Raw genomic sequence first — 24,423 nt, forward strand, 5'->3', positions numbered from 1 at the left:
TTTGACGAAACGGTGCTGACCGGTCTTGTCTTTGTGGGTAAAGATCAGAGACCAGGAATGGACACCAGATGGGGACTGAAGACTGGAGAGCAAAAGACGATCCGAGGAACAACAGCTGCGACAAACGAGAAGGCCGCCAGAAGGTTTTATGTCTGTGGCCGCCGGGCCCCGCCAAGCAGATCACGTCTTAAAGACACCGAGTTGGCGCCATGTGGCGAGACAATACTTGGGTCGACTCGGGTCGAGTGTGGTCTTGGAGCGGTGGTTGCGCCGGACACCCATGTGCAACGTCGAGTCAAAAAAAGCGCCCGAAAAGAGCCATGGAGGCTCTTCCATGCGGTAGAATGGCAGAGGCGACCCACAAGGGCGCAGATTACCCTTGTCGCCCGTGGTGTCCCGAGAGTATGCGAGATTCCCTGCGGGCATCGGCAGCCTCTTGGGACGTCGAGTAAAGGCTTCGAGACCCTCTACCCTCTCTGGGCCCCCAACTAGGCCCCCGGAGACCCCAGCTTGTTCTTGGGAACCGTCAGGGGAGAGGCGCAAGGGTTGTTGGTTCGACCGGTTCCAGTGGACTGGTGCGAAAACCTCTGTGTCATAGTTTCTCTTTGTGGTCCACTCGGCCGATGACGCGATCCAAGGCGAAGATGTCGAGTGGGAAAATTTTGGTCGCCGGACCCAGTTTAATCCGGGAGGCGTTGGCTGAGCTTCGCCGGGCAGCAGCAACGACGTTCTTTCCCAATGCAGGAAAGGGACCATCGCGACTTCTCACGACGTCCCGCGACTGCCTGTCTTGTTGGGTCTTTCTCGACTTGGCTCTCTTGCCTCTTTGCTTCGCTTCGTACCAAGTACCAAAGTACCAAAATGCCTTCCGTGCGGGTGCATGCCCCTTGAGTGGTGAGACCGTGAGCCCGTTCATGACCACCAGAACCACGTTGTTCTTGCGCCCTGCACAGCAACGCACAAAAGCTGTCCCCGAGACATCTTCACATGTCGCGTCTCTGATGGGATGACATGACGTCTTGTCTCATCTCCATCAACCATTGGCTACAGACCCTCCCCTTCCCCTTCCCCCTCCCCCAGAGTAGATGTCTGCTCATTCTGGCCGCCAACAGCCCAGCCCATCTTGGCTTCCGACACGTACGACCAGTACGAGGCTATTCTGGCAGGAAAAGCGGGCATCCGCCTCGATCTGCTGTCCATCGCCCATGCCGGGTGGTTCAAACGAGGCAATTCGATACATGACCACCGCTTCGCCTTGGGGATGAATCCTGGTGTCTGGGAAGGGCGCATCGAGATCCCTCTCCCATGTCCATGTCCATGTCCATGTCCATGCTATTCGATTCGTATCTTGCAAGTCTTGGGCCTCCTGCCGCCTGCATTCAGCACCCGTAGATCGTGACCTTGAGAAACGAGGTACCGGCCATCCATTCTGCCTTTCATACGTCGCCGGATGACGTGAACACTTGTCAAGCATTCATCCTCTGTGCCAACATCACCAGGTGCATCTATGCCTTGATGGACACATCTCAACGGCCATTCCCGCGTCGACGAACAACACCACAACACCACAACGCCACGAACGATGCCACCCCCACCCCCCATCCGCCAGAGCTTTTACGAGTCTTGTGGAATGATTTGGCTCTCCGGGTGACAAATTTTCACGCCGCAAACACCTGTCAGCAACCGTCCTTTGCGGCCTAGTGCGTGAGATCTGATGCCGATGGTGCAACAATTGCAACGCCTGGGCGGCCACCCATCGGTTGGAACCGAGTTCTAGGCTGCATCTCTGACAGGGAAACAGATCCTCATCCCGCGCAGAGCTTCCATGTCAGGGGCTGGACGCCCTTGCCCGGGTGACGCTTGTCCAGCCGACGGGGCAGCATCGACTAATCAGTGACTTGCTGATCTTCAGCTGAGAGGCCTCGCCTGACAAAGGTGCCTCGTCGCTCGGGCGTATAGACGAGATGGGGAAAGGATATTGGCCCAAAGTCTTGGTTCCTTCCCTTTCCGAACTCTGGGCTCCATGGAGTCATTCTAGTCGACATCGCGTGATGGCGCCAGTGAGCCGCCAACAAGCGATGCCAGCGACGCCTCATGCGCGTTTACCCGAGAGACCGTGCGTGCCCTCATGGCCGCTCGTCCGTGATTCAAAGTGAAAAATTTTCATCGCTCATGAAGCCATTGTCTGCGTCTTTTCTTCCTGCTGAATTCTCTTGCTATAATCAAAATGTCGCGGCTGGCTGCTGTACCTGTCCGAGGGTTTGCTACGACAGGCAGGGGATGTCTTTCTCGTTGAACCTGGAGCCCCCTTATTTTCTCGACTCACTTGCGATGAACCTAACCCCTGGGCGGTTTGAAGTCCCAAGGGAGATATTGGATGGGATGGAAGGGCTCGGCAAGTCCATCAGCCGCTGCTTACTTCGACGGCGAAGATCCGCGACAGATGGCAAGACGCAGTGTTAGTCAGCTTTGGAAGGGGTGTGATTGCGTGATGAAGGACGTAATCTACCGCTCTGATTCATGAAATTGGGTAGTTCGGGCGGTGATGATTCGGTGATAGGAGCTTCAGTCGCGCGTCGTATCAAATGGGCTTTGAAAGGATATTGGCAACGTCAAGTGCTCCTTAAACTCGAATTCGCAAAGGCCTTTGGAACGATTGCTCCAACTGCCGTGTCGTACCGTCTTCTTATGTCTGAAGAAGGCGACAGGGCCAGAGATAAGGTGCCGTAGATGCCCCGCAAAAACAATCATTCCGGGATGGCGTCTGATAACCGGTAGAATTCCACGACAGCCGGCCCATATCTCCGCGTCCTCTATATGCACTTACACTAACAATGGGCATCCCACCATTTCTCCTCCATTCGGCTGTCGATTCCAGCCCTCTGGATAAAGTCCTGCATCGTCCCCTGTCTAGTGCCGGCGGGTCTCGATGTGCAGCAGTTCCATTCATGAAGCCGTTGCTGCGGACCGTGCCGCTACACTACAGCCTGAGCCTCCGATCTATCGGAGGTCTCATCCGAAACACATTGCCACGCGAATTCTGGGGCTGCTCTTCGGTGGATCTATGGAGATGGTGCCAAACATGCTTTCTTCTTCAGTGGAGAGGCTTGATTCTAGACCGTATGAGCCATGTATGGCATTGCACAGTAGTATGGATGTTGCCGGTGCGAACCGACCAGGGGGGGAGGCGGCATCATATGCGGCGCTCTAGTTGTTGCACAACATGGGCGACCACCATCATGCTGCACGACGGAGAAGTCAAGCTCTCTCTTACGCAAGAGCTGGACAAACAATGACAGGACAGGAGGTGCATGTGCTGTTATCCGGATCCGGATGATGACGCAGGGAAAGGGGGGCTAGGGTGCTCCGATCTTCGGAGACCGGGTCTACTTCTCCGGACTTCACTTCGAGAAGGCTGCGGAGAAGTTACCGCCATCGGTCGCTTAGCACCGTAGCAAGAAAATTCCAATGGGGAGAGACTCGTTATTACCATGATGGTTAAATTTTTATTTGGAGGGTTACTCGTCTCCTTCGATCCCAGCCAGAAGATCCCATAGTCTTTATCCGAATGGCACAGTATGCGATCCAACTCGACCCATGATAGGGTCTTAGTGCCTTTGGAAGGTATCCCTGCTGGCGACTCCGACATTGAACAATTGCAGATAACCGAGGTTACCAACAACATTGATGATGTCAAGGACAAGGCAACGGATTTGACCCCTGGCAACGATGGTTTAGCCATGCCAGACACCGTCGAACTGCCCCTGAATCCCGACGCCCTGGACCCATCATTTCGACTGTCGGATTATTTACGATCGAATGGCATCGACGGCTTGCCAGAAGATGACTGCCTCATCGGGCTCGACGCGAAGTACCAGTCGCCATTTGCCTGGACTGTTGGGAAGAAAACGACAGTACTCTTCGGCACCTTTTTTGCCTCAACTCTAGCCGCATACGCTGCGGGCGCATATGCCATGGCCGCGGTCCCCCTAATGCAGAAATGGGACCTCTCCAACACGGAGTTCAATCTCGGCATAACACTCTTCGTCTTGGGGTTCGGCTTCGCGCCCATGATACTGGCCTTGATCAGCGAGATCTACGGCCGCTATTGGGTGTTCGTTGGCTCCGGCGCCGTGTTTTTCTTGGGGACTCTCGGCTGCGCCGTCACGGCGTCGTTTCCCGGCATGCTGGTTTCGCGATTGATCGCGGGCAACGGGGCGTCAGTCTTCGCGACTTTGACCGGGGGCGTTGTTGGCGACGTCTTCCACAAGGAGAACCGAAACACGCCAATGGCTCTATACTCGCTGACGATCATGATCGGCGGCGGCCTCGGTCCCCTGGTCAGCGGAGTCATCGTCGACAACCTCCACTGGAGGTGGATATTTTACGTACAGATGATCACGGTCGGGACCACAACGTTGGCCATCTTCTTCTTCTTCGACGAGACGCGGAGCAATGTCGTCCTACAGAGAAAGAGTGAAGCCCTCAACAAGCATTTCGAAAGCATTCGCCTGCAGAGCGTTGGCCAACCCAATGTTGAGCGGAAGATGCTTTGGCAAGAAACTCGGCCGTTGCCAGAGGGCCCCCGTCGTCTCGTCCGGGTCCAATTCCGAGCGCAATTTGAGGGTCCTGAACTAAACCTTAGCATCATTTGGCGAAGCTTCTCCTTTCCTATGAAACTTCTTGTCACCGAGCCGGTCGTCTTCTGGTTTTCTGCCTGGGTCTCCTTCGCGTGGGCGATCCTCTACATGCAGTTCAACAGCATCGGCCTGGCTTTCCGCACCGTCTATGGTTTCAACAGCAGCCAGGTCGGAGGCGTCTACACTGCTGTTATCGTAGGGTCCATCCTAGGAGCGGCGATCACCATCTTGCAAGACCCCATCTTCAGAAGGCTGATGCCCGAGCGCATGGCCACGCCGGAAGGCCGGCTCTACTCTGCTTGTGCCGAGTCGCTGTTCCTTCCCATTGGCCTCTTCTGGTTCGGCTGGGGTTCTTCGCCCAGTGTCCCGTGGATCGTCCCGGCCCTTGCCATCACGTCCGTCACCGTCGGCATATTTACAGTGTACCTTGCTGTGTTCAACTATCTCGCAGATACCTATCACCGCTATGCATCTTCGGCACAGGCGGCGCAATCCATGTGTCGGAACCTCTTGGCCGGTGTTTTTCCTCTGTTCACAAACGTCATGTTCCAAAGACTAGGATTTGGGGTTGCGGGGAGTTTGCTTGGCGGCATCGGCTTGCTACTCTCGCTGGTACCATGGCTGTTGTGTATCTACGGGGAGAAGATCCGAGGCCGAAGTCCCTTTGCCGGGCAGCTCAAAGGAAGCTGAGTGCATGACTGAAGGATTGGTCGGAGATTTTAGACCACTCATAATCGTAATCACTGCGGTATCAACGTATAGGCTAGTGGCAGATTGCCGTAGCTTCTCACCCGGAACGGGCCGCTTGCCATCCTGGCCTGCCTCTTTGAGCAATATTGATGCAACCGGCTTACTCCATCAACCTCGGATCAATGCAGCTAGTCTCTCCTTAATTAATGACGTAGCGGATCGGAATTTGGGACATACCTGCGAATCTGAACCATGCAACCAGGACTTGCTGGCGCAGTTGCGGATGGGGCGAGCCGAGCAAGGACTGAAAGTAAGCCGCCCTTTGGATTTGACTAAGCACCACTGCGCCCATTGGACGACTTGCAACTCTATACGACAGAACATGCGATGAACCCATTTTTTCCCGCGATCTAGTTAAAGTGTTTCTTAGACTTGGCCAATGATGTGTCCAGGCTGTCTTAGGACCTGTCTATAGGTTTTATATCCAGGCGCGGAGTTCCGCTGTGATGCATTGCTAGCTCTGTTCCTGCTTTTTATAGGCCCCGGCCATAGTGGGTAGTCGGAGATGGACTCAATTTCATGACTGGGCTATATAACACCCAGATGATATCTATGTTCCGGGTTCCACTAGTTCTAAACAACTAAGCCCTCGCAATCCAGCTCAAAGCATATACAGGAAAAAATTTCAGAGATCAGTTGCCGAGCTCAGTATTTCACAATGGTAAAACCGAAAGACCCTAGCAGCATGATACTTTGAAATGCAAGAAACTAAACCCGAGACCAGGTTCAACTCACTCAAGTCGTCTACACTCTGGCACTGGCTCTCACCGCCCAAGCCGCCGCCACCCCCGCCCCGCTCCAGAAACGCGACACCGTCTCCCTCGGTGTCTTCTACGACGGCAGCTGCCAGGGCGGCTTCACCAACAACTTTGACGTCTCGTCTGGAAAGTGCCAGAACTTCTCCGGCAACGTCTACGGCGCCGTCTTCAAGAACCAGGGCGGCAACGTGTGCAAGCTCAAGTTCTGGGCCAACGCGGGATGCAGCGGGAAGGCGACCGTCAGCACTGTGAATGCGTACCAGGACCACACCTGCGTGCCTGTCGCCAACAAGGACGGGCAGTTTTACTTGGTTGACGGTGCGCGGTCTGTGTACATTACTTGCTAATTCGTTGATGCCCTGATGGCCAATACCCCACGGCCAAGGGAGGTCTTTACAATAAAATTAGATGTAAAAGAGTAAAACCGATCCCGTTATCAAAAACCCACTCGACAACTTGCATTGTGCCACATCTGTGGCTCTCTGTAGTCCCGTTGATGCGCATACCAAACTCTGAAAAACAACCGTATCGTCAATTTCCACGTAGTCCCCTTTGAAGTCTAGTCAATCCCATGCCAGTTAAACCAGTCTCATCGCCTCCCTTGCGCCGTCTATATGACATCTGGCGCAACCAGTCATTCATCAATGACTAGAATGGTCAGCACCGGCAAACGACCCGGCAATCGCGGCATATCCAATCCCTGCATCATTGCTGACACTGTCATGGGAGGCCGATCCACTACTGTTGGGCGCGCTAGAGCCATCACCTCCTGCGTGTTGCAGGGAGGTTCTTGGTGTGTCGTGCGACGGTTTCTGCTGCGGCGCATTTTGTTTTGTTTCGTGAATCTGCTGTCGCTCGCTGTCGTCAAAGTCCTTGAAAACCGGATCGTCGGCCGCGAGGACCAATGATCTCCTCGCCCAGGTCTGTTGCGGCGCCTTTCTTGGCTTGAAAGGGTTTCTCATGGTTGTTTATTGAAAGAGTCGAAAGGTTTTAAGGCGGCGAGGAAGACGGCACAAGGTGCGGCGCGCGCTGAAGAAGCGTGTTCTCGAGACTTTTCGAATGTCGCCTGGGCGTTTGAGAACGAGGAAGTTGGCATCAGTGAGAAGATGGACTTGAGCGGTTAAAACATGCGTGTCTGTTGGGGCTGGTTAGCTAACTACCCTTGTTTGGGCTGCTGCGCCGCAACCTCAGTGCTCACAAGTGACCACCGGGGATGCCTACGGTGAGCTCTTCTCAATTCAGCTCGGAAAGGCAGCAAGGCGGAGCCGTAGACCTCGTGATCCGTTAGCGACGATATCGTCTGACAGCCCCACCAATCAAGCATTAGGCAGCCGGCACGCTGCCAAGGGGCTGTGCCTCCAAACATTGATCATCCACCAGCCGAACTGAGCTGGCCTAAGCTGAGCCACAGGATTCATTCTGGAATCTTATTAGACTTTGACGGGTCTTGAATCGCTATTGGAACCCGGAATTTAATACCCCGCAACGTGCCCGTCCAAGCCGATCCCTGTCTAAGCACGTTTACCCGAATGGGGTCGCCTTGTGTGCTCAAGTGCATCGGACTTTTACGCGCATGAGAGTTGTGAGCGAATTATGTCGTAGGAGAACATTAGAAGTCATACCAACGGCGAGGGTTTGGTCAGACGGCTCTGTAATGGTGTTGAACGTGGTCCTAGCAAACTAGTGCACATAATGTTACATTTCAAAGTCCCTGCCCCCCAAGACCCATCAACCAGGTCAAGTCTTCAACTCAGTAGCCCCAGTATCCCTTAACCAAGAAGGCCCCGTATCCCGCAAGAGCGCTTAGCACGCTGAGGCTGCCGAGATAACCGACTGGTCTCGCCAAACTCGTGCCCTGGGACTTCATGATGCCAACTTCCGCGTGCAGCACGCGCAAAGCCAGGAAAGTGCCTAGAAGCCAGCCGAGTATCTTACGGTTCCCGTTGTTAATCTCTACCAAGGATGCGAGGATAAACGCCAACGGGACGTTCTCGGCGAAGTTGATATGCGAGCGGGAGGCGAGGAAGAGCTTATTGGTTTTGTAGGACTGCGGGTCGGTGCCAGATTTGGATGAGTTGTCGCCGAGGGAGTGCTTGTCCTTGAGGCGCTCGCCGACCACCCGCAGGCTGAGGAAGGCGTAGTACACCGTGAAAGGAAGTGCAAAGGTGCCCGTCACAGCTATTCGGCAAATCAGATGTCAAATTCTGGCCGAGGAAACGTGCAAAGAAGATGCATGCATGCGACGTGGAATGTGACACTTACGCAGGAGCCTCGGAATTGTGGTCAAGCCAATTGGTTGGGCGCTCATGTTTGCGAAAAAAAACCACTGGTACGATTGAATTTGTAGGACGTCGCGACTGAAGAAAATGATTCGACAGAAAATGTTCAAAGGTTGCAGGAAAAGAAAAAGAAAAGGTGATCGAGTTGCGTGTCGTGGAGGCTTTTTTCCATATGTGGCCCAAGGCGGTCGGTCAGATGAACCGATGACGATGGACTGTTGCTAGTGCAAATATCGTTACCTCTTGACATCATGCCTCAGGACCAGCCCGTTCCGGTATCTGCACTAGACGCGAACTATAATCTCCTGCCAATGGCTCGAGGCATTCCGTCGGCATTCCAATGGATTGTAGTACCATTATCCGGAAAGCCTTTGGGGGCTAGGCAAAATAAAGAACGGGTTTGCACCTATTGTCATCGTAACTAACTTACCTAGTATTCTACCAAGTAACTCAGTTATATGAAGAAGTTTAAGACTTTAAGACATCTGTAATTTCTTTGCATGCTTTACAGATATGGGCCTGATTAGAGACAGTACACAACATGCAGTCAACGGGAAGGCTTTTTCGTGAAATTAACAAATGGATAAACTGATTTCCCACGGTAGTGATGTGGTAGTTTGTCTTTGTTCCGCAGGTCTGCCACAAACGCTCGATCGTGACGTACAATTTTAATTTCATACGTCAAAAGCTATGAACTTAATTTGCAGTGATCGATTGTTCCCACCCAAGTCTCTTATGAGCAGGATATCTGGAAGCTCAAAAAGTTGTCGGCAGTGTTGGTCTTCTCGCACGTCCTGACGCCGACCAGGCGGCCATCCTCACCGCAGTCGGGGGTTGGATATACGAAAACTGGAAGAGAATTAGCCGCAGAAATACGCATGAGTAATTAAGTTGAATCAAAGGGATAAAGGTCGCGTTGATCATACGTTTGCATCCTTCGGAAATTTCATTGAGATAGATCGCCTTGACGACGTTATCAGGCGCATTGAATGTCGGTTGGCAGACATTGATCTGCGATTTGGTGATAGTCCAAACTCCAAGAATGCCGTTTGCACCGCACTCTTCCTCGCTCCAAATACGGAAGTTTGTGATATGGGGATCTTGGCGAGACAGGGTCATGGCCCCAGCTTGGAGGAAGAAGGCAGCGGCGCCCGCAATGACGGTTGACAAGTGCATTGTGAGTTGTGCGACACTGAGATACTGCCAGGTTCGAAAATGAGGAGGACCTTTGTAAAACCTTCGGATCTGCAATGTCGAAGGCAGTATGTTTACAGTTGGGCGGTTGAAGGGGCGTTGCAAGTTGAAATGATGAAGAGCTGAGTGTTCCTAAATATATGTGAATCATCCCACAAGTTGAACCGTCGGATTTTGTTGTTTGATCGTTCAAAGAAATACGAAAAAAACGTATATCGGTAGCTTTGTGATAATACGATATCCTGCATCCGCTTAATCACCGACAGTGTCTTTTGGGGACACGAACAATTGGCATGACGAAGTTGGGGTCTTACGTTGGTCTTACTGATATGCACGAACCCGAATCCTGCAACAAATAAGAATGTCAGACAAACAGCGTGCAGTGTCGCTTGAATCCTCCAAGCCGCCTTGTTGGTATTCCCCGCTGTGGTGGCGTTCTCGTATATTCTTCTTTGACTTTCCTAAGATGAAAGCCTTAAGGTAGGACTAAATCGATGGAAGCAGCATTTCATTGCTATCAAGCTTCGTCCTAGAATTAGTTCTTAAAAGTCCGGTCATAGTACTTTGTCGTTTGTGGGGGTCTGCACGATGATTAGCAAGCTGTGCCTCCTGAGGACGTTGCTGGCTAGTCACGCAATGTCTTTTAGTATCATAGCATCACCTGGTTCTCGATTTCCCAAACCCAAAAGCATGAACTACGCCATTTGTGGTACATGACTTAGCAACGTTACCTTGTTCGGTGAATTGGTGCATGAGTCGTGAGACTGTTGTGCAATATTCTCTGTGTATACTTCAAAGGCCTCGCAATTCAGCCAACTAGGGATCGCCCAAGAAAAAATGGAATCTCAGCTTCATTCTCCACGCTTACAATAATGATTTGATAGAATTTAGCTTGGGCTTGTCTAAAATGGAAGATCTTGACTACATCTGTTATAGTAAGCGGTGAGCAAGACTGATCCCTTGCAGCCGCACTGTTTTGGAAACCTTGAAATTGCCACACCACAAGGGTCCGTAACATTTGATTGCAGCTTTGTCGTCAACACTGCAAATGAGACCAACAATGCAGGTTTCATTTTTCTTCGGATATTGTCTCAGGGATGAATTGTTGATGGATGTAATTGAGCCATTTCCTGAAATTGGAGCTTGGGAAGCGCTTGACAGCCAGCTTGTGATGCCACTAGAGGCCTGTCTGGCTTGCTGCTCGAGGCTGATACTATGGCTCTTGCTCGTTTTAAAGGTTAAGTTTCGTGCGGGAATTGTTCATTTTATTGGCTAGGGAAACTAGACCGTTGTAGAATCTTAAAACAATTCAAGTGATCATTTGTGTGGTTTGTCATGACATGAGTCCACGGGCTCTGCTACTATTGCTTGGGCCCGGATACCCCCTTGATACAAAAGCGTGGCGGGGATGCCTGATGATCCGGTACATGCCATATACTACTGAAGTCGGGCGAAGCACTGCTCGTCTGACAGCCAATTGTGCAGTTTAATTGGTTCAGAGCCCCTGCGCCTCTTCGTCCATCATCCTACAAATCCTTACGCGAGCCTTGGCATCATCAATGAGTATTGGTTCCAACAAAAAACAACTCTGTTTGACCAATTTGAGTGTTTTGCGCCGGGACCCGCACTCTGAAATTTCCCCAATGCTTCTTAGCTTGCGGCGCAGGTCAAGGTATTTATTCAAGACGGACGTTAAAACTTATACTTGCCTTCTTTCCATTTATTCCCTCTTTGTTGGAACCCCTGCACATTTGCGTTATAAAGGACTTAAAAGCATAAAAATCAAACGTCAAAATGAAACAAATCTTTTCGGCAACCACCTTCATACTACTGGCCGCGACTGTGGCCATTGTTAACGGTCTCAATTTCACAAATCCCAACCAATACAAGGTGCTCGACCTTTCTGCTCCAATTCTAGTTGGTTGGGAGAACGAAAGCACCAATTCGAATGCTCACGGGACATTATTCGACCTTTGGTGGCATGGCAGACATGCTTCCGGCTCTACCTTCGGGTACGAACTACAGGAGAACCTAACCGTCACAACTGGTGCTTATGATTGGAATCCCACCTCAATTGTCGAAGCGCTATCAAGCCAAAACAACACCCTCTCTTCCGATAAGGAGTTTTACTTCGAGGCTCGGATACACCGCCAAAATGGATCATCGATCGAAACTACTATCCAGAGCGAAAAGTACGCAGTGACGGGATACAATCGGATTGGAAGCTCTGGAAATTTGTTGAAGCCAGTATGGCAACTCGCATCTGCCAGTATCGTTCTGATGGCGATCCTGGTTTAGAATCAATTAAGTGCACGGAGAAAATTTAGCCACTGCTACATGCGTTTTGTAGCGGTGTCTCGAGCAAATGACTTCTGGGTGCTGCGGCACCACAACTAAGAATCACCCGAATATCGTATTGTCTGTGTAACATTATAATGACATAAAAAGACGGCTTATGTACTCTAAAGTTATCTACGAATGTAATGGGAGATTCTTTCAAAGACAGCGGAAGTATCCTCAACAACAATACTACGCTGGGCAGTTTGCACGTCTCAACTTACAATAAGTAAATTACTATAATGTTACGAGCAGGTCAAGGTAACCAACTGCGCCACAAAGAAAAAGCTTCGGTAATGACGCACCTGCACCATTATCCCTTGATCTGCCTTATATTTTCATGCCGGCCAGCACTCAACTGGTTGGGCCGTAACAACATAGACACCATAACAACGGGTTTGTGACCACCTGTAGTATAAAACTGCTATTGAACCTGTGTTTGACCCTAGAACCGGCAGATAGGGCAACTGACACATGTTCTCATCAACCAGGCCAACCTGCTTGAGCTTATAGTTGCTGTTTTAATTCAAGCCTTCCACTGGAGAAGGAATACACAATCCTCACTATAGATTTAAAACCGGAGAATGTTGCATGCGATGGGCTATCTCCATTGAGCGGTTGGCCTTGGTCCATCTCCGTTCCAGGCCTCAGTCTTGGTGCGCTCGTTGAGTTTCACTAGTATTTGAAGTAACAGGACTTTACAATATTGTATCTTATGTCTCATACTACTTCGTGTTTCCATTAAAAGTGATACTCATTCGAAGTATATCATTTCTGTTTCATGTTGTCTGTGTTCGTGAGGTCTCAGAGCTTAGCGGTAAGTACAGAGGTGCTTGATGGTTTGCTGCCTTTCATGTCACCTGCTCCTTAGATCTCAGTAAGGTATCGTTTAAATGAAAAAAAGAAGAAGAAAACTCGGAATGAGCGTGACATAAGTAGATAATCTTGAGGATTTGAACACTTGCTACCATTTTAATACGTACCCTGTTAAGTCAAATTGAGTCGCAGGATGAGCTCTGTGAATTTAGATGTTTCTTTACAGTCTTTATTGGCATTGAATAATTGGCAAAGCCTAACACCTCTTCCGCGACGGTGGTAGTACTTCGGTAAATCATCGACATATCCAAACGAAAAAGACCTCGGTTCAAGGCCAAACGCTTGGCTCACCGGTGCAGGGCTCACGTAAAACAAATCCTCACAGGGGCATATTTTCTACTACCAGTGCACCACCAATGGTTCTAACACAATGGCTATTGGGTCCTCTGATTCTGTGAACCCGTTCGGAAGCACCGAAATTGCCCCTGCATTTGGTATTCAGGGGGATTTCAAAATATTCTTATCTCATAGTCTGCCTCGGTAGTCTTTAGCAACGTAAGTCATCGGATGTTGACGACTGTGGAATGTCGCGTTCGTCTCATCTGCGCCTCCTTAATGTTATGTGCGGGAGGGGCTGTTCTATTTCCGATACAAGTCGGACCCTCGCAAACTCCTAAGTGTCGCCGCCTGCGGTGCAACAACGCGTCGGTGAACTGACGCCTTGTAGAATTTTACGCGGCGAATCCGTGGCTTCGGGGTGGGTTGGCTACGGCCTAGGAGGCGGAGTCTTGAAAGTGGATATCACCGTGGTCGCCTCCCACCTCCCGAAGACGTTGCCCCCACCTCCCGGGCATTGATGCCAGCGGCTCCTTTCCCTCCCCATATTAACGTTTGCATATGTGTTGAATGTTAAGCTACAACCATACTCTATTTCTGGGCTGTTTGAATGGTAGTCTTGACAGTTGTGATGGGGCTGACCAATCGATGTCCTCCAATTACTATGCATCCCTGTCTCCGATCCGCATCCACTCCGCAGTTGACGACCCATTAGGGGCGCAGAGTATTCGTAATGAGCTATCATGCAAGGAGGCCATATCCGTGTGAGGATAAACTCAAAGGCCATTAACGATATCAAGGTGAGATGTCGAGATATAAGTAAGGGAGTCACCACCTCGTTCAGAAGTTCATCTCCAACACCAGCATCTTCAAAACAACATCCACTACTCATATTATTGATCTCACTTAGAAATCACCAACTCAATTCATCTCCTTCGATATCAATTTCAACTTTTTCATCAAAAGGAATCTCAGCCAGTCCACAACCGCAAAAATGAAGACTACCACTCTTGTCCTGGCTGCGCTGTCCTTGGCTGTCACAGAAGTCTTCGCTCACCCCGAGAAGCTCACCAAAGAGAACGTTAAGAGGGAAGCCGCCCTTGCTGGTCGTTCAACCAACAAGTGTGCTGCAGCAATCGAGAAGCGCAAGGCCGAGATCATTGCCAAGCGTTCCCAGCGTCTCTACGAGCGCCGCGTCGAGAACGGCGACTTTATGCCCAATGTCCATGGCATGTCCAAACGTAACACGCTGCAATACACCAGTATTCAGAACAACACGTGCCTTTTGGCTCCCGATACTATCTTCGGCCCCTACGGAGTTGACGGCGAGTTGGTCCGTCACGACCTCCGCGAGTCCCAGGCAGGCATTGACTTCTACCTCGACATTGGTATCATTGACGTTGAGACATGCGAGCCACTCGAGGGTGCTTCTGCTTCTATCTGGGCTTGCAATGCCACTGGATCTTATGCCTCCTTTACTGGCATCGACCCCGACACTTCTGAGCTGCTTGATGGCTGGAGCAAGCGCAACGACGGCACAACTGATGACGAGACCTTCCTTCGCGGCATCCAGATCTCTGATGACAACGGCATGATCGAGTTCCTGACCAAATTCCCCGGCTACTACACCTCGCGTTCCACGCATATTCACGTTGCTGTTCAGGCCAACGCTAGCAGCGGCACTTCTTACAGTCAAAGCACCGTGCAACATGTTGGACAGCTGTTCTTTGAGGAGGACCTTCTGTCGCAGGTGTACGCCGTCAGCCCTTACTCGTCTCACCTGGAGACTCTCAACCGTACCACAAATGCGGAGGACTCCGTTTTGTCAAGTGCAAGCGAGGACGGCTACAGCCCCTTCATCAGCGTTTCGCTTCTTGGTGACAGCGTCGAGGATGGTCTGGTTGGCTACATTACCATCGGAGTCAACTCTACCGGCGATGGAATTGCCACCACTGGCAACGACGTCAACCCTCAGGGTTGGATCCCTACTGTCTCTGTCGGAACTGCGAAACTGGCTCAGGCTACCGCTGCTGACCGCGCTGCCGGTTACACCTCTTGATCATGCTTGATGGAGAGGGATTCTTTTTTCTTACACTTTTGATTTGTCTGCATTTATTCTCTTTGCATATTTCGACACATCAGGCCCACTTGGGTTGATAGGACGGTCGAAACATTAGTAGCATAGCATAGCATAGCGTTAGAACATAGGGGGTTGCCTGAATAGAGAATGTTTCTGAATTCCACCGTCTACAATGATGTTGCTATAAAGACTAAAAGCCTTCCTTTCAAACTCGCTAGTCTAGTCTGGAATTTGAATCCTCTTTTAGACCTGATGTCCGGGAATGCCATTTCCAATCTGGGTACCGATTCGTTACAAGGTGAGTGGACTTATATCCATACTCTCCGTCACCTTGAAGCCTACAAAATTAGATACCTGACCTTAGGGCTAGTTATTTCAATCAATCTTTTCATATGGCATCGTGAGCCCACACCCCGTTGACGATATCACCGACATAAAGAGCTCTAGAAAAGAACGCCTACTTGTTTTTATTCCAGTCATTACGATATGCTTTTGGATTCTACCTCATCTATCTTATACCACCTTTGAAAAGGTTTAATTCGCATTGGGAAATAAATACAGAACTGCTGCCCGTATTGCTACTGCAAAAAACAGCAATTTACTTCCCAAATCATGCTCTAAATTAAGTAGGGTCTGGCTCACCGGCCTTGGTAGCAACATTGATCTGGAGTTACAGAGTTCCCATTAGGATTTACAGAATGGCCAAACGTTATTCTTCGGCTCACATTTACTACCGAGAACGGCCGCATTCACATCTTCGTTAAGCGCCCAAAGACAGATTTTGTGACGCCAAATGCAGCATTGGCGACGTTACGCCGTTGAGTATAGAAACAATGCTATTGGCTGAACTTTAGTCGGGACATTGGATGAACAGTGCTGGTCCTTGGCCGCCCCTGTGTAAAGTGATAGGAGCAGAGACACCCCGACTGAAGTGCCTCCAGTTGCAGTGCGAGCCAAAGGCTGGGGACTAGCTAATGAATTATTCTCGTAAACATGGCTTCAGACTGCATACGTTTTCAGAAGCATTGAATTTATGGACTGTATGGTTCTAGCACGATACTGTCGGATAAATTCGTAGTGAGGTCGACCTTGCAGATGCCTGCAGCTGCGGGTATCTGTAGTGTTCGACTGTGCTTCGGCTACGTCTCAATTATTATTCCATGTCTCAGCGACTTGAAGGATAAAGCATGCCATGTGAGCCACGGAACGGCCCTGTACTTCTTCTTTCCTATCTCGGACAAGCTTGCTTATCATGACTTAACTCCGGAACCTTCCCAAAAGCAGTATCGCACGCGGGCGGGTGGAAACAGGAACGCTGCTACCACATTTACCCCGGATTCCGCTATCTGCGCGGAACTTCAATAGACTCTAACATCTGTTCCGACTGGGCTTATCTCGCCCGTTAGGCGTCGAGCCCAAGCTGTCAGCATTTCTGCCAATGTAACATCGGGGGGTACCATCCAACGGCGTCCAGTTCTAATTTGTTGGAGATGTTACAATATGATAAAATGTCTCAAGGGTGAGATAATCTACATTCCATAAAAGACATAAGCTGCAGCAATTCACCAACCCCTAACATACGACTCATGGTGACACTGCATTGCCAAGCATTGAATCATACATCTGGAGCGAAAAAAAATAGTTTTCATTTTTGCGTCTTGTCTTCAAAAACATCGTAAACCCTCTGTGTTTCCACCTTCAGCTACCTTGTGAAAAAGAGAAGGAAGCGACCTTCAACAAAGTTCTGTCCTTCAGCACGATGCCCGATAAGATGAGCGACACCACGAAAGAGAAGACCTACGACGATGCTACCAGTCAGGAATCTCCTGCTGTTGTGGACCACCGCAAAATTGAAAGCAGAATTCGTCTCAAGATCGACTTATGCGTTATTCCACTAGCCGCCATAATCTTCTTGTTCTGCTTCATTGACCGGTCCAACATTGGTAATGCCCGTCTCGCGGGACTGGAAAAGGAACTCGGTCTTGTCGGCTACGACTTTAATTCAGTAAACACAGTTTTTTACATATCCTACATCGTCTTCGAGGTCCCTTCCAGCGTTCTCTGCAAAATTATCGGACCTGGCTGGTATCTTCCGGGACTCACTATTCTCTTTGGCTTACTCGTGAGTATCGTCGGTCGTTTCCCTTTGCCCAATTCGACTGACCGGATCCAAGACTATCGCCAGCGCTTATGTCAATAACTACTCGCAACTGGCAGCTTGCCGATTCCTTCTTGGCATTGCAGAGGCTGGTATCATGCCGGGCTTGTCGTACTATCTTTCTCGCTTCTACCGACATTCCGAGCTCACCTTCCGTCTCTCGCTCTACATCGTCATGGCACCCCTTGCCGGTGCTTTTGGTGGACTTCTGGCATCAGCAATTCTAAGACTCGAGGGCTTCGGTGCTCGTATTCCTGCGGGATCTTGGCGCGCAATCTTCGCATTAGAAGGAGTCGTGACAGTGGTTGTAGGTTTACTCACCTTGGTCCTCTTGACCGACAGACCTGAGACAGCGCGCTTCTTGAAACCCGAGGAGCGTGAAATCGCCATCAACCGCTTGAAGGAGGAGAGAGTCGGCGCTACCGTCATCCTGGATAAGATTAGCAAGAACAAGATGCTTAAGGGTGCGATCAACCCTGTCACGGCAGCGACATCCATCTGCTTTATGTTCTGCAGTCTTTCAATCCAGGGCCTCGCCCTTTTTGCTCCGACAATTGTTAGATCTATCTATCCTGATGTAAGTTATATATACAGAAGACACGCGCACTCGATCTAATAAGTCACGGTCACAGGCTAGCGTCACGCAGCAGCAGCTTCTGACGGTCCCTCCTTACGCTGTTGGGGCCGTTTGCCTCTTATCAATGTGTTTTGCCAGTTGGAAGCTAAACAGACGTCAAATCTTCATGATTGCGTGCGCGCCACCCATGATGATCGGCTACCTCATCTTCCTGTGTACAGATCACAAGCAGACTACGGCCCGCTACTCAGCTGTCTTCCTGATGGCCAGCACATCATTCATCCTTGGACCACTATGCCACGCTCAATCTAGCGCCAATGTCAGCTCCGATACTGCCAGGAACATGTCTATCGCAATCTGCATGTTCTTTGGTAATATCGGCAGTTTGGTCTCCACGTGGTCTTTCTTGCCCAGTGACGCGCCCAACTACCCTATCGGCTGTGGCCTGAATTTTGCGACGTCTACGCTCATTTTGGCTACTGCTGTTGGGTCATGGTTCTGGATGCGCCGGGATAACATGAAGCGGGACCAGAAAGGCATAGACGCTGAGATAACTTCGTTGACTACTGCTGAAGCAGAGCAACTCGACTGGAAACACCCTGCTTTTCGCTGGAGGCTTTAGGGTGGTGCTCGTTATTTAAAATCTGAGAGGAACCATTATTTTGCAATTACTTGAGCACCTTGTCCATGAAGTCCATCTAAAATACGTAATCCAGCCGCTTCTTAGCTAGCTTCCCCACTGGCCCCCTTAACATTTGAAATACCTAGTTGGAAAAGAATACCATGCATAATTTTTATTCCCTATTCTCAACCCAGACGTCGATATTAGCAGAGAATCGAAAGTATCGCGAGATTTGCCTCTGAGCATACAACCAATATAGCCATCTTTCATACCAGCAAAACTTCTTCTTGTAAATATCACCAAGAAAATTTACTTGTTCTGTCGTCTAAAGAGGGTGCAAATGAGCTACTGGTCCCTGCATGGCTTAGTAGGCGCAAAGTCAGGCGAAGGATGCTGCTTGTATTCTTCGAGCAGCTGGTTTCGTTTCTAGTCAAAGGTGGCGAATTGGAAAAATTCAATCCGAAAATGCTCGTCTGAATTATGCCGAGAGTTCAGATAATACCTGACGCCATTCTCGGCATAACAAAGCTACTTGTTCTTCCCGTTTATGACATGGCTAACTTCAAGCTGCGTAACACTGGGGGTGAAGCGGCGGGCATATCGAAGCTCTACCTTCCTGTTTGGCAGACGACCACATACAGAATCTAACTAAAGTAGGTCCAGGCGGGTATACTCCACATTCCGTTGCGCCGCGCCCCGGAATACGAAGTTCCGATTAGTGTATAGCTCTATGGTGGGAATAGCGCTGCCAAGGCTAGGAACCATTGGCAATGTGCAGCGGCTGCCGAATTTTCTGATTGGTTCCTGCATGGCATCAGCTTATGAGTTTTTGGTCGTCATGGAAGGTTACACCGGCAGGCTGACATCGCATATGAGATGGCTCATCGTCAACTGGTAGCCAGGGCGGCGTCGAGCAGTGAAAACGGCAACTTCTTAAGACTTTGACGGAAAGAATCTGCACCTAATACTGGGCGTCTTTTAACTTCTAAATTTATCTGAAAGCAACACAATATGGTGTCCGACTTGTACGTAATGGCCAAGGCCTTGTTCCGTCCTTGTCAAACGTGGCTAGGGTTGATCGGGCTCAACACCACGCCCAAAAAGATTCATTGAAATGACATAGCGACTAACAAGTGTCTCCAGAGAGAAATATACAGCGTCATTTGCTTTTTTTGAGGGCCTATACGAGGTAAGTCTTTATGGCCGTTTGATGCCCTAGAGGAAGAACCTCACGCAAAGGCCATATCACTTCAAGAACGAGAAAACAGCTTGCTAATCCTATGGCTGACAGGCTGGCGTCACCCATGTCTTCGTCAATTTGGGGTCTGACCACCCGGCTATCATGGAGGCTTTGGCACATGGTGCCCACCTGAAAGGTGTCAAGTTTCCGAGGGTTATTACCTGCCCTCACGAGGTGAGATATTACAGTCCACAGCCTAATTATAGGGTTGATGCGGCGCCCCTGATGCTCGAGAAAGATCAAGCTAATGTCCTTATAGATGGTTGCCATGTCAATGGCAGACGGTTTTGCTCGTGTAACTGGCAAGCCGCAGTGCGTGCTAGTTCACGTCGATGTAGGCACGCAGATGCTGGGCTGCGCTGTTCATAATGCATCGGTTGCACGGTGTCCTGTCTTTATCTTCGCAGGCCTCTCTCCTTTCACGCTCGAGGGTGAGATGAGGGGATCGCGCACAGAGTATATTCATTGGTTACAGGACGCCCCCGATCAACGCCAAATCGTATCGCAATATTGTCGCTTCACAGGCGAATTTAAGACCGGGAAAAACGTCAAACAGGTCATGAACCGCGCCCTACAATTTGCAACGAGCGACCCAAAGGGCCCTGTCTACGTCGTGGGCGCCAGAGAGGTCATGGAGGAGGAAATTACCCCCTATAGCCTGGATCAAGCTGCCTGGGAGCCTGTGGCGCCTACTGCTCTCCCCCAGGAAGCTGTGGAACTGATCGCAGCAACTCTCGCCGGCGCTGAGAAGCCACTGATTATTGTAGGATACACTGGTCGCAACCATGCAACAGTTTTGGAGTTGGTTCGACTGGCAGAAAGTGTCCCGGGCACCCGTGTCCTTGATGCTCTGGGCAGCGATGTATGCTTCCCCTTTTCCCACCGGGCCTCACTGGGTGTCAGGATCGGTCGCGACGCCAGCATTGAGGAGGCCGACGTGATTTTGGTTATCGACTGCGACGTAACCTGGATTCCGACACAATGTAGACCAAGAACTGGAGCCAAGATCATACACATCGATGTCGACCCCTTGAAGCAGAACATGCCGTTGTACTACATTCCCGCCTTTCGACGTTATCGGGCAGATTCCGAGACTGCATTGCGGCAGCTCAATGCTTACATCGCTCGGCACGCGGATTACTCCATTTTGTCAAAGCAGGAACCGTTCGTCTCGCGTTGGGCCGCGCTGGAGGAGTCACGTAAGGCATGCATCAAAGAGCTCGATTGTCTTGCAGCACCGCCCGCAGACCACTCATTGTACCCAACGACTCACTATCTCGCGTCTCGGTTGCGCAGTCTATGCCCTGAGGACACTGTGTGGACAATCGAGGCCGTCACCAATGCGATGCCTATTTACAACCAGTTGCGAGTGGATAAGCCAGGACATCTGATTAATTGTGGCGGCGGCGGCTTGGGGTGGTCTGGCGGTGCGACGCTGGGCGTGAAGCTGGCGAGGAACTTCCGCACTGGTAGCAAGGGCAACTTTGTCTGCGAGATCGTGGGCGACGGTACGTTCCTATTCGGCTGCCCTGGAACTGTCTATTGGGTTGCGCGAAGATACGAGCTTCCGACGTTGACAATAGTCCTCAGTAACAAAGGTATGCTCCAAATAGCCCCCCCCCCCGAAATCTTGGCCGGGAAACTAATATTTCCTTAGGTTGGAATGCTCCTCGGAACTCCTTGCAGCTCGTTCATCCTGACGGCTATGGAGCGGCCTCCACAAATGAAGACCTGAATATCTCCTTTTCGCCAACCCCTGACTTTTCGGGAATTGCCAAGGCGGCGGCGGGCGGCAAGGCATGGGCGGGAGTGGCGAGCAGCGTCAGAGACCTCGACGCTATGATCCCAGAGGCTGTTAAGGCGGTAGAAAGCGGCATCTCTGCCATTCTGGAGGTTCGATTGAGTGGGTCTTGGTAGCTGCAGATACACACCTGCAGGGAACGTTCCGGACAGACGTACAGACCTGTTCCGATCTGAAGATCCGGACCTGTGGCCAGGTAGCCAAATATCATTTCCTTCCGAAATCCTGCTTCTAGACCGGGTCCACGCCTAGACTTTCATGGTACATGTGACAACTTTCGGCAAAGCGTATGGATAGCCGACGATGCATTTGCAGACAAGTTAGGCGTAGTTCTGATCATAAATGCTCAAGTTGCCAAGCATTATGGGATGCACGGTAAGCGCTAGTGCAGGTCTCATGTTGTGAGGCGTTTAAATCCTACTTGTTCACATAGTTGGCCCTGCCTCGGTTACACAGAATACTGCTTTCTCTCCAATCTCTCGCTACCGACAATGGGAACCATGAGTGAAACTTTAGACATGGCACAAAGTGTAATTCCCCTCATCATCAATGGGAAAGATGTTGTGACAAAGACAACTTTCCAGAAGGTTGGGCCCCTCGAGAACAAACCAATCTGGGCCGCATCGGCTGCGTCCAAGGAAGATGCCATCGCTGCCGCGGACGCAGCGCAGGCTGCCTTCCCAGCATGGTCCAAGACCAAGCCATCGCACCGTCGTGACATCTTCTTACGCGCCGCTGAAATCATGGAGAAGCGACGAGTAGAACTTGGCGAGTACATGCACCAAGAGGTCGGAGCAAACCAGGGCTATCAGGACTTCATCCTGGGTTTGGCGATTGAAGGCCTGAAGGATACTGCGGGGAAGATTGCAGATGCTTGCACAGGAACCGTTCCCGACTCTATTCACGATGGGATGCGAGCAATTGTGTACAAACGCCCGTATGGCGTCATTCTCGGTATCGCGCCCTGGTAAGTGCCATCAATCCTGGACATGGCATTCCAAACAAGTAGAGAGGTATTCTAACGCATCATAGGAACGCGGCCTACCACCTGGGTCTTCGCTCAGTGACCTTCGCCCTGGCGACGGGCAACACGACGGTGCTTAAGGGATCAGAGCTTCTTCCAAAGTGTTATTGGGCAATGGTTGACGTCTTTCGCGAAGCTGGACTGCCCGATGGTTGCCTGAACCTGGTTCTTCACCGTCCGGAAGACGCCTCGGCCGTCACCAACTCACTAATAGCTCACCCCGCCGTCAAAAAGATCAACTTTACTGGAAGCAGTCGCGTAGGCAGCATCATTTCTGCAGAAGCGGGTCGCCACTTAAAGCCAGTGCTTATGGAGCTCGGGGGCAAGTCGACTGCCGTAGTTTTGGCAGACGCAGACCTGCAGAAAGCTGCGATGCACTGCGCCATTGGAGCTTTCTTGAACGTAAGTATTTTCACCACGTATTATATGGCTGTATGAAATCTAACATATAGATAGGCCGGTCAGATTTGCATGTCTACGGAACGTATTTTGGTTCATTCCTCCATTGAAAAGCAGTTCGAGTCTGTATTCAAGCAGACAGTGAATGAGACATTCGGTTCCGTCAATGACACACCGATGCTCATTACCGCTCAGTCGGTTAGCCGTAATCAAGCCCTCGTCAAAGATGCCGTGCTGAAGGGAGCCTGCACGCTTGATATAGCCGGCTCCTCTGGGTCGGCCGAAGTCGACCGGGAGAATGTCGCTACTCGTATGCGCCCGGTCATTCTCACCAATGTGAAGCCGACGATGGATCTCTACGGTAGCGAGTCCTTCGGCCCTAGCGTTTCTATCTACACTTTCGAGACAGAAGATGAGATGATTGAGCTTGCCAATGACACGGATTACGGACTTGCCGCCTCGATCTATTCTGAAGATCTTCGGGTGGCCTTTCGGATTGCCGACAAAATCGATTCCGGTGCTGTTCATATCAATTCAATGACCGTCCATGATGAGTTTCCTCTGCCTCATGGGGGCGTCAAAAAGAGCGGGTTTGGAAGGTTCAACGGAACGAAGGGCTTGGAGGAGTTTCTCTACTGCAAGTCTGTGACATGGATGGAGTAGGCTTGTCCCATAGTGGGAAAGATGACAGATAGTACATGAAAATTACATATTGCTGAATTATACGTAACAGCAATCAATCATAGTTCATTTCAAGAAGATACGTACAGTCCACAGATATATACAGGATGTTACAGTTTATAAGACGAATTTAGGCGTTCAAATTGACAGCTGTGGTCTCAAAAGCCAGGGAAGTCAGCCGTATATTAGAGTTTAGCAAGGCTGAATATTCAGATATTTTGAGAGATGGCATTATATCAGTGTGAGAGGCGAAGCTATCAGGTTTTTTGGTGGTTCTTGGACGTTAATATTGTAACCAAACCTGGCGTTGTCGTTGCCATCCCAAGGGTCGTTCTGGCATATGAAACATCCACATCACCTTATCGCACGCGCACGCTTCCCGCCTGCGTGTGCTATCAAGAAAAATTATTGTCTTACTTACTGCTACGAATGTTTTCCGAAAGATTTCCGTTATTTTCATGAACTCATTCTCAACGCAAAGCTTCTGTGCTGCTTGGCTCTCTCGTGGACTTATTATATCTAAATATGTTGGTGAGATGTAGCAAGCAATATTCATCCCTTCCCAAAGTGATCATCTTCCACTCAGCTCGAACTTGAATGAGTCTTGCAAGATCCAACCATGCCCGATATTATCATTGAGCATCTGCACTTTGATATCCTGCCCTGATCTTAGGAACTATGTGGCCCCAGTTTCCGTTCATTCCGATTCCTAACGGAATGCTTATCGCATG

At 50.4% G+C, this 24,423-nt stretch overlaps 8 protein-coding genes across 8 annotated transcripts; 7 read left to right on the plus strand and 1 right to left on the minus strand.

The window, feature by feature from the left end:
• Nucleotides 1-3,578: 3,578 nt before the first annotated feature.
• On the plus strand, nt 3,579-5,330 carry EsH8_IV_001351 (major facilitator superfamily domain-containing protein; the record flags this gene model as incomplete). Its single annotated transcript, XM_083266241.1, has 1 exon — nt 3,579-5,330. One exon carries the CDS (start codon nt 3,579-3,581, stop codon nt 5,328-5,330), a length of 1,752 nt encoding a protein of 583 aa, XP_083125136.1.
• A 718-nt stretch (nt 5,331-6,048) lies between these two features.
• On the plus strand, nt 6,049-6,495 carry EsH8_IV_001352 (uncharacterized protein; the record flags this gene model as incomplete). The annotated part of the gene is made up of 2 exons (XM_083266242.1): nt 6,049-6,051; nt 6,115-6,495. The coding sequence occupies 2 exons, from the start codon at nt 6,049-6,051 to the stop codon at nt 6,493-6,495; spliced, it is 384 nt and encodes a 127-aa protein (XP_083125137.1).
• A 1,403-nt stretch (nt 6,496-7,898) lies between these two features.
• EsH8_IV_001353 (MAPEG family protein) lies at nt 7,899-8,456 on the minus strand (the record flags this gene model as incomplete). The annotated part of the gene is made up of 2 exons (XM_083266243.1): nt 7,899-8,326; nt 8,411-8,456. The coding sequence occupies 2 exons, from the start codon at nt 8,454-8,456 to the stop codon at nt 7,899-7,901; spliced, it is 474 nt and encodes a 157-aa protein (XP_083125138.1).
• A 2,959-nt stretch (nt 8,457-11,415) lies between these two features.
• EsH8_IV_001354 (uncharacterized protein) lies at nt 11,416-11,919 on the plus strand (the record flags this gene model as incomplete). Its single annotated transcript, XM_083266244.1, has 1 exon — nt 11,416-11,919. The coding sequence occupies one exon, from the start codon at nt 11,416-11,418 to the stop codon at nt 11,917-11,919; it is 504 nt and encodes a 167-aa protein (XP_083125139.1).
• Nucleotides 11,920-14,104: 2,185 nt separating this feature from the next.
• Nucleotides 14,105-15,169, plus strand: EsH8_IV_001355 (intradiol ring-cleavage dioxygenase; the record flags this gene model as incomplete). The annotated part of the gene is made up of 1 exon (XM_083266245.1): nt 14,105-15,169. The coding sequence occupies one exon, from the start codon at nt 14,105-14,107 to the stop codon at nt 15,167-15,169; it is 1,065 nt and encodes a 354-aa protein (XP_083125140.1).
• Nucleotides 15,170-16,949: 1,780 nt separating this feature from the next.
• Nucleotides 16,950-18,547, plus strand: EsH8_IV_001356 (uncharacterized protein; the record flags this gene model as incomplete). Its single annotated transcript, XM_083266246.1, has 3 exons — nt 16,950-17,312; nt 17,365-17,925; nt 17,981-18,547. The coding sequence occupies 3 exons, from the start codon at nt 16,950-16,952 to the stop codon at nt 18,545-18,547; spliced, it is 1,491 nt and encodes a 496-aa protein (XP_083125141.1).
• Nucleotides 18,548-19,889: 1,342 nt separating this feature from the next.
• EsH8_IV_001357 (thiamine pyrophosphate enzyme) lies at nt 19,890-21,704 on the plus strand (the record flags this gene model as incomplete). The annotated part of the gene is made up of 3 exons (XM_083266247.1): nt 19,890-19,961; nt 20,047-21,385; nt 21,445-21,704. 3 exons carry the CDS (start codon nt 19,890-19,892, stop codon nt 21,702-21,704), a joined length of 1,671 nt encoding a protein of 556 aa, XP_083125142.1.
• Nucleotides 21,705-22,106: 402 nt separating this feature from the next.
• Nucleotides 22,107-23,674, plus strand: EsH8_IV_001358 (putative aldehyde dehydrogenase; the record flags this gene model as incomplete). Its single annotated transcript, XM_083266248.1, has 3 exons — nt 22,107-22,555; nt 22,621-23,014; nt 23,069-23,674. 3 exons carry the CDS (start codon nt 22,107-22,109, stop codon nt 23,672-23,674), a joined length of 1,449 nt encoding a protein of 482 aa, XP_083125143.1.
• Nucleotides 23,675-24,423: the final 749 nt, after the last annotated feature.

The sequence above is a fragment of the Colletotrichum jinshuiense genome, chromosome 4 (assembly GCF_051148585.1).
Source record: "Colletotrichum jinshuiense chromosome 4, complete sequence".
Classification (NCBI taxonomy): domain Eukaryota; kingdom Fungi; phylum Ascomycota; class Sordariomycetes; order Glomerellales; family Glomerellaceae; genus Colletotrichum; species Colletotrichum jinshuiense.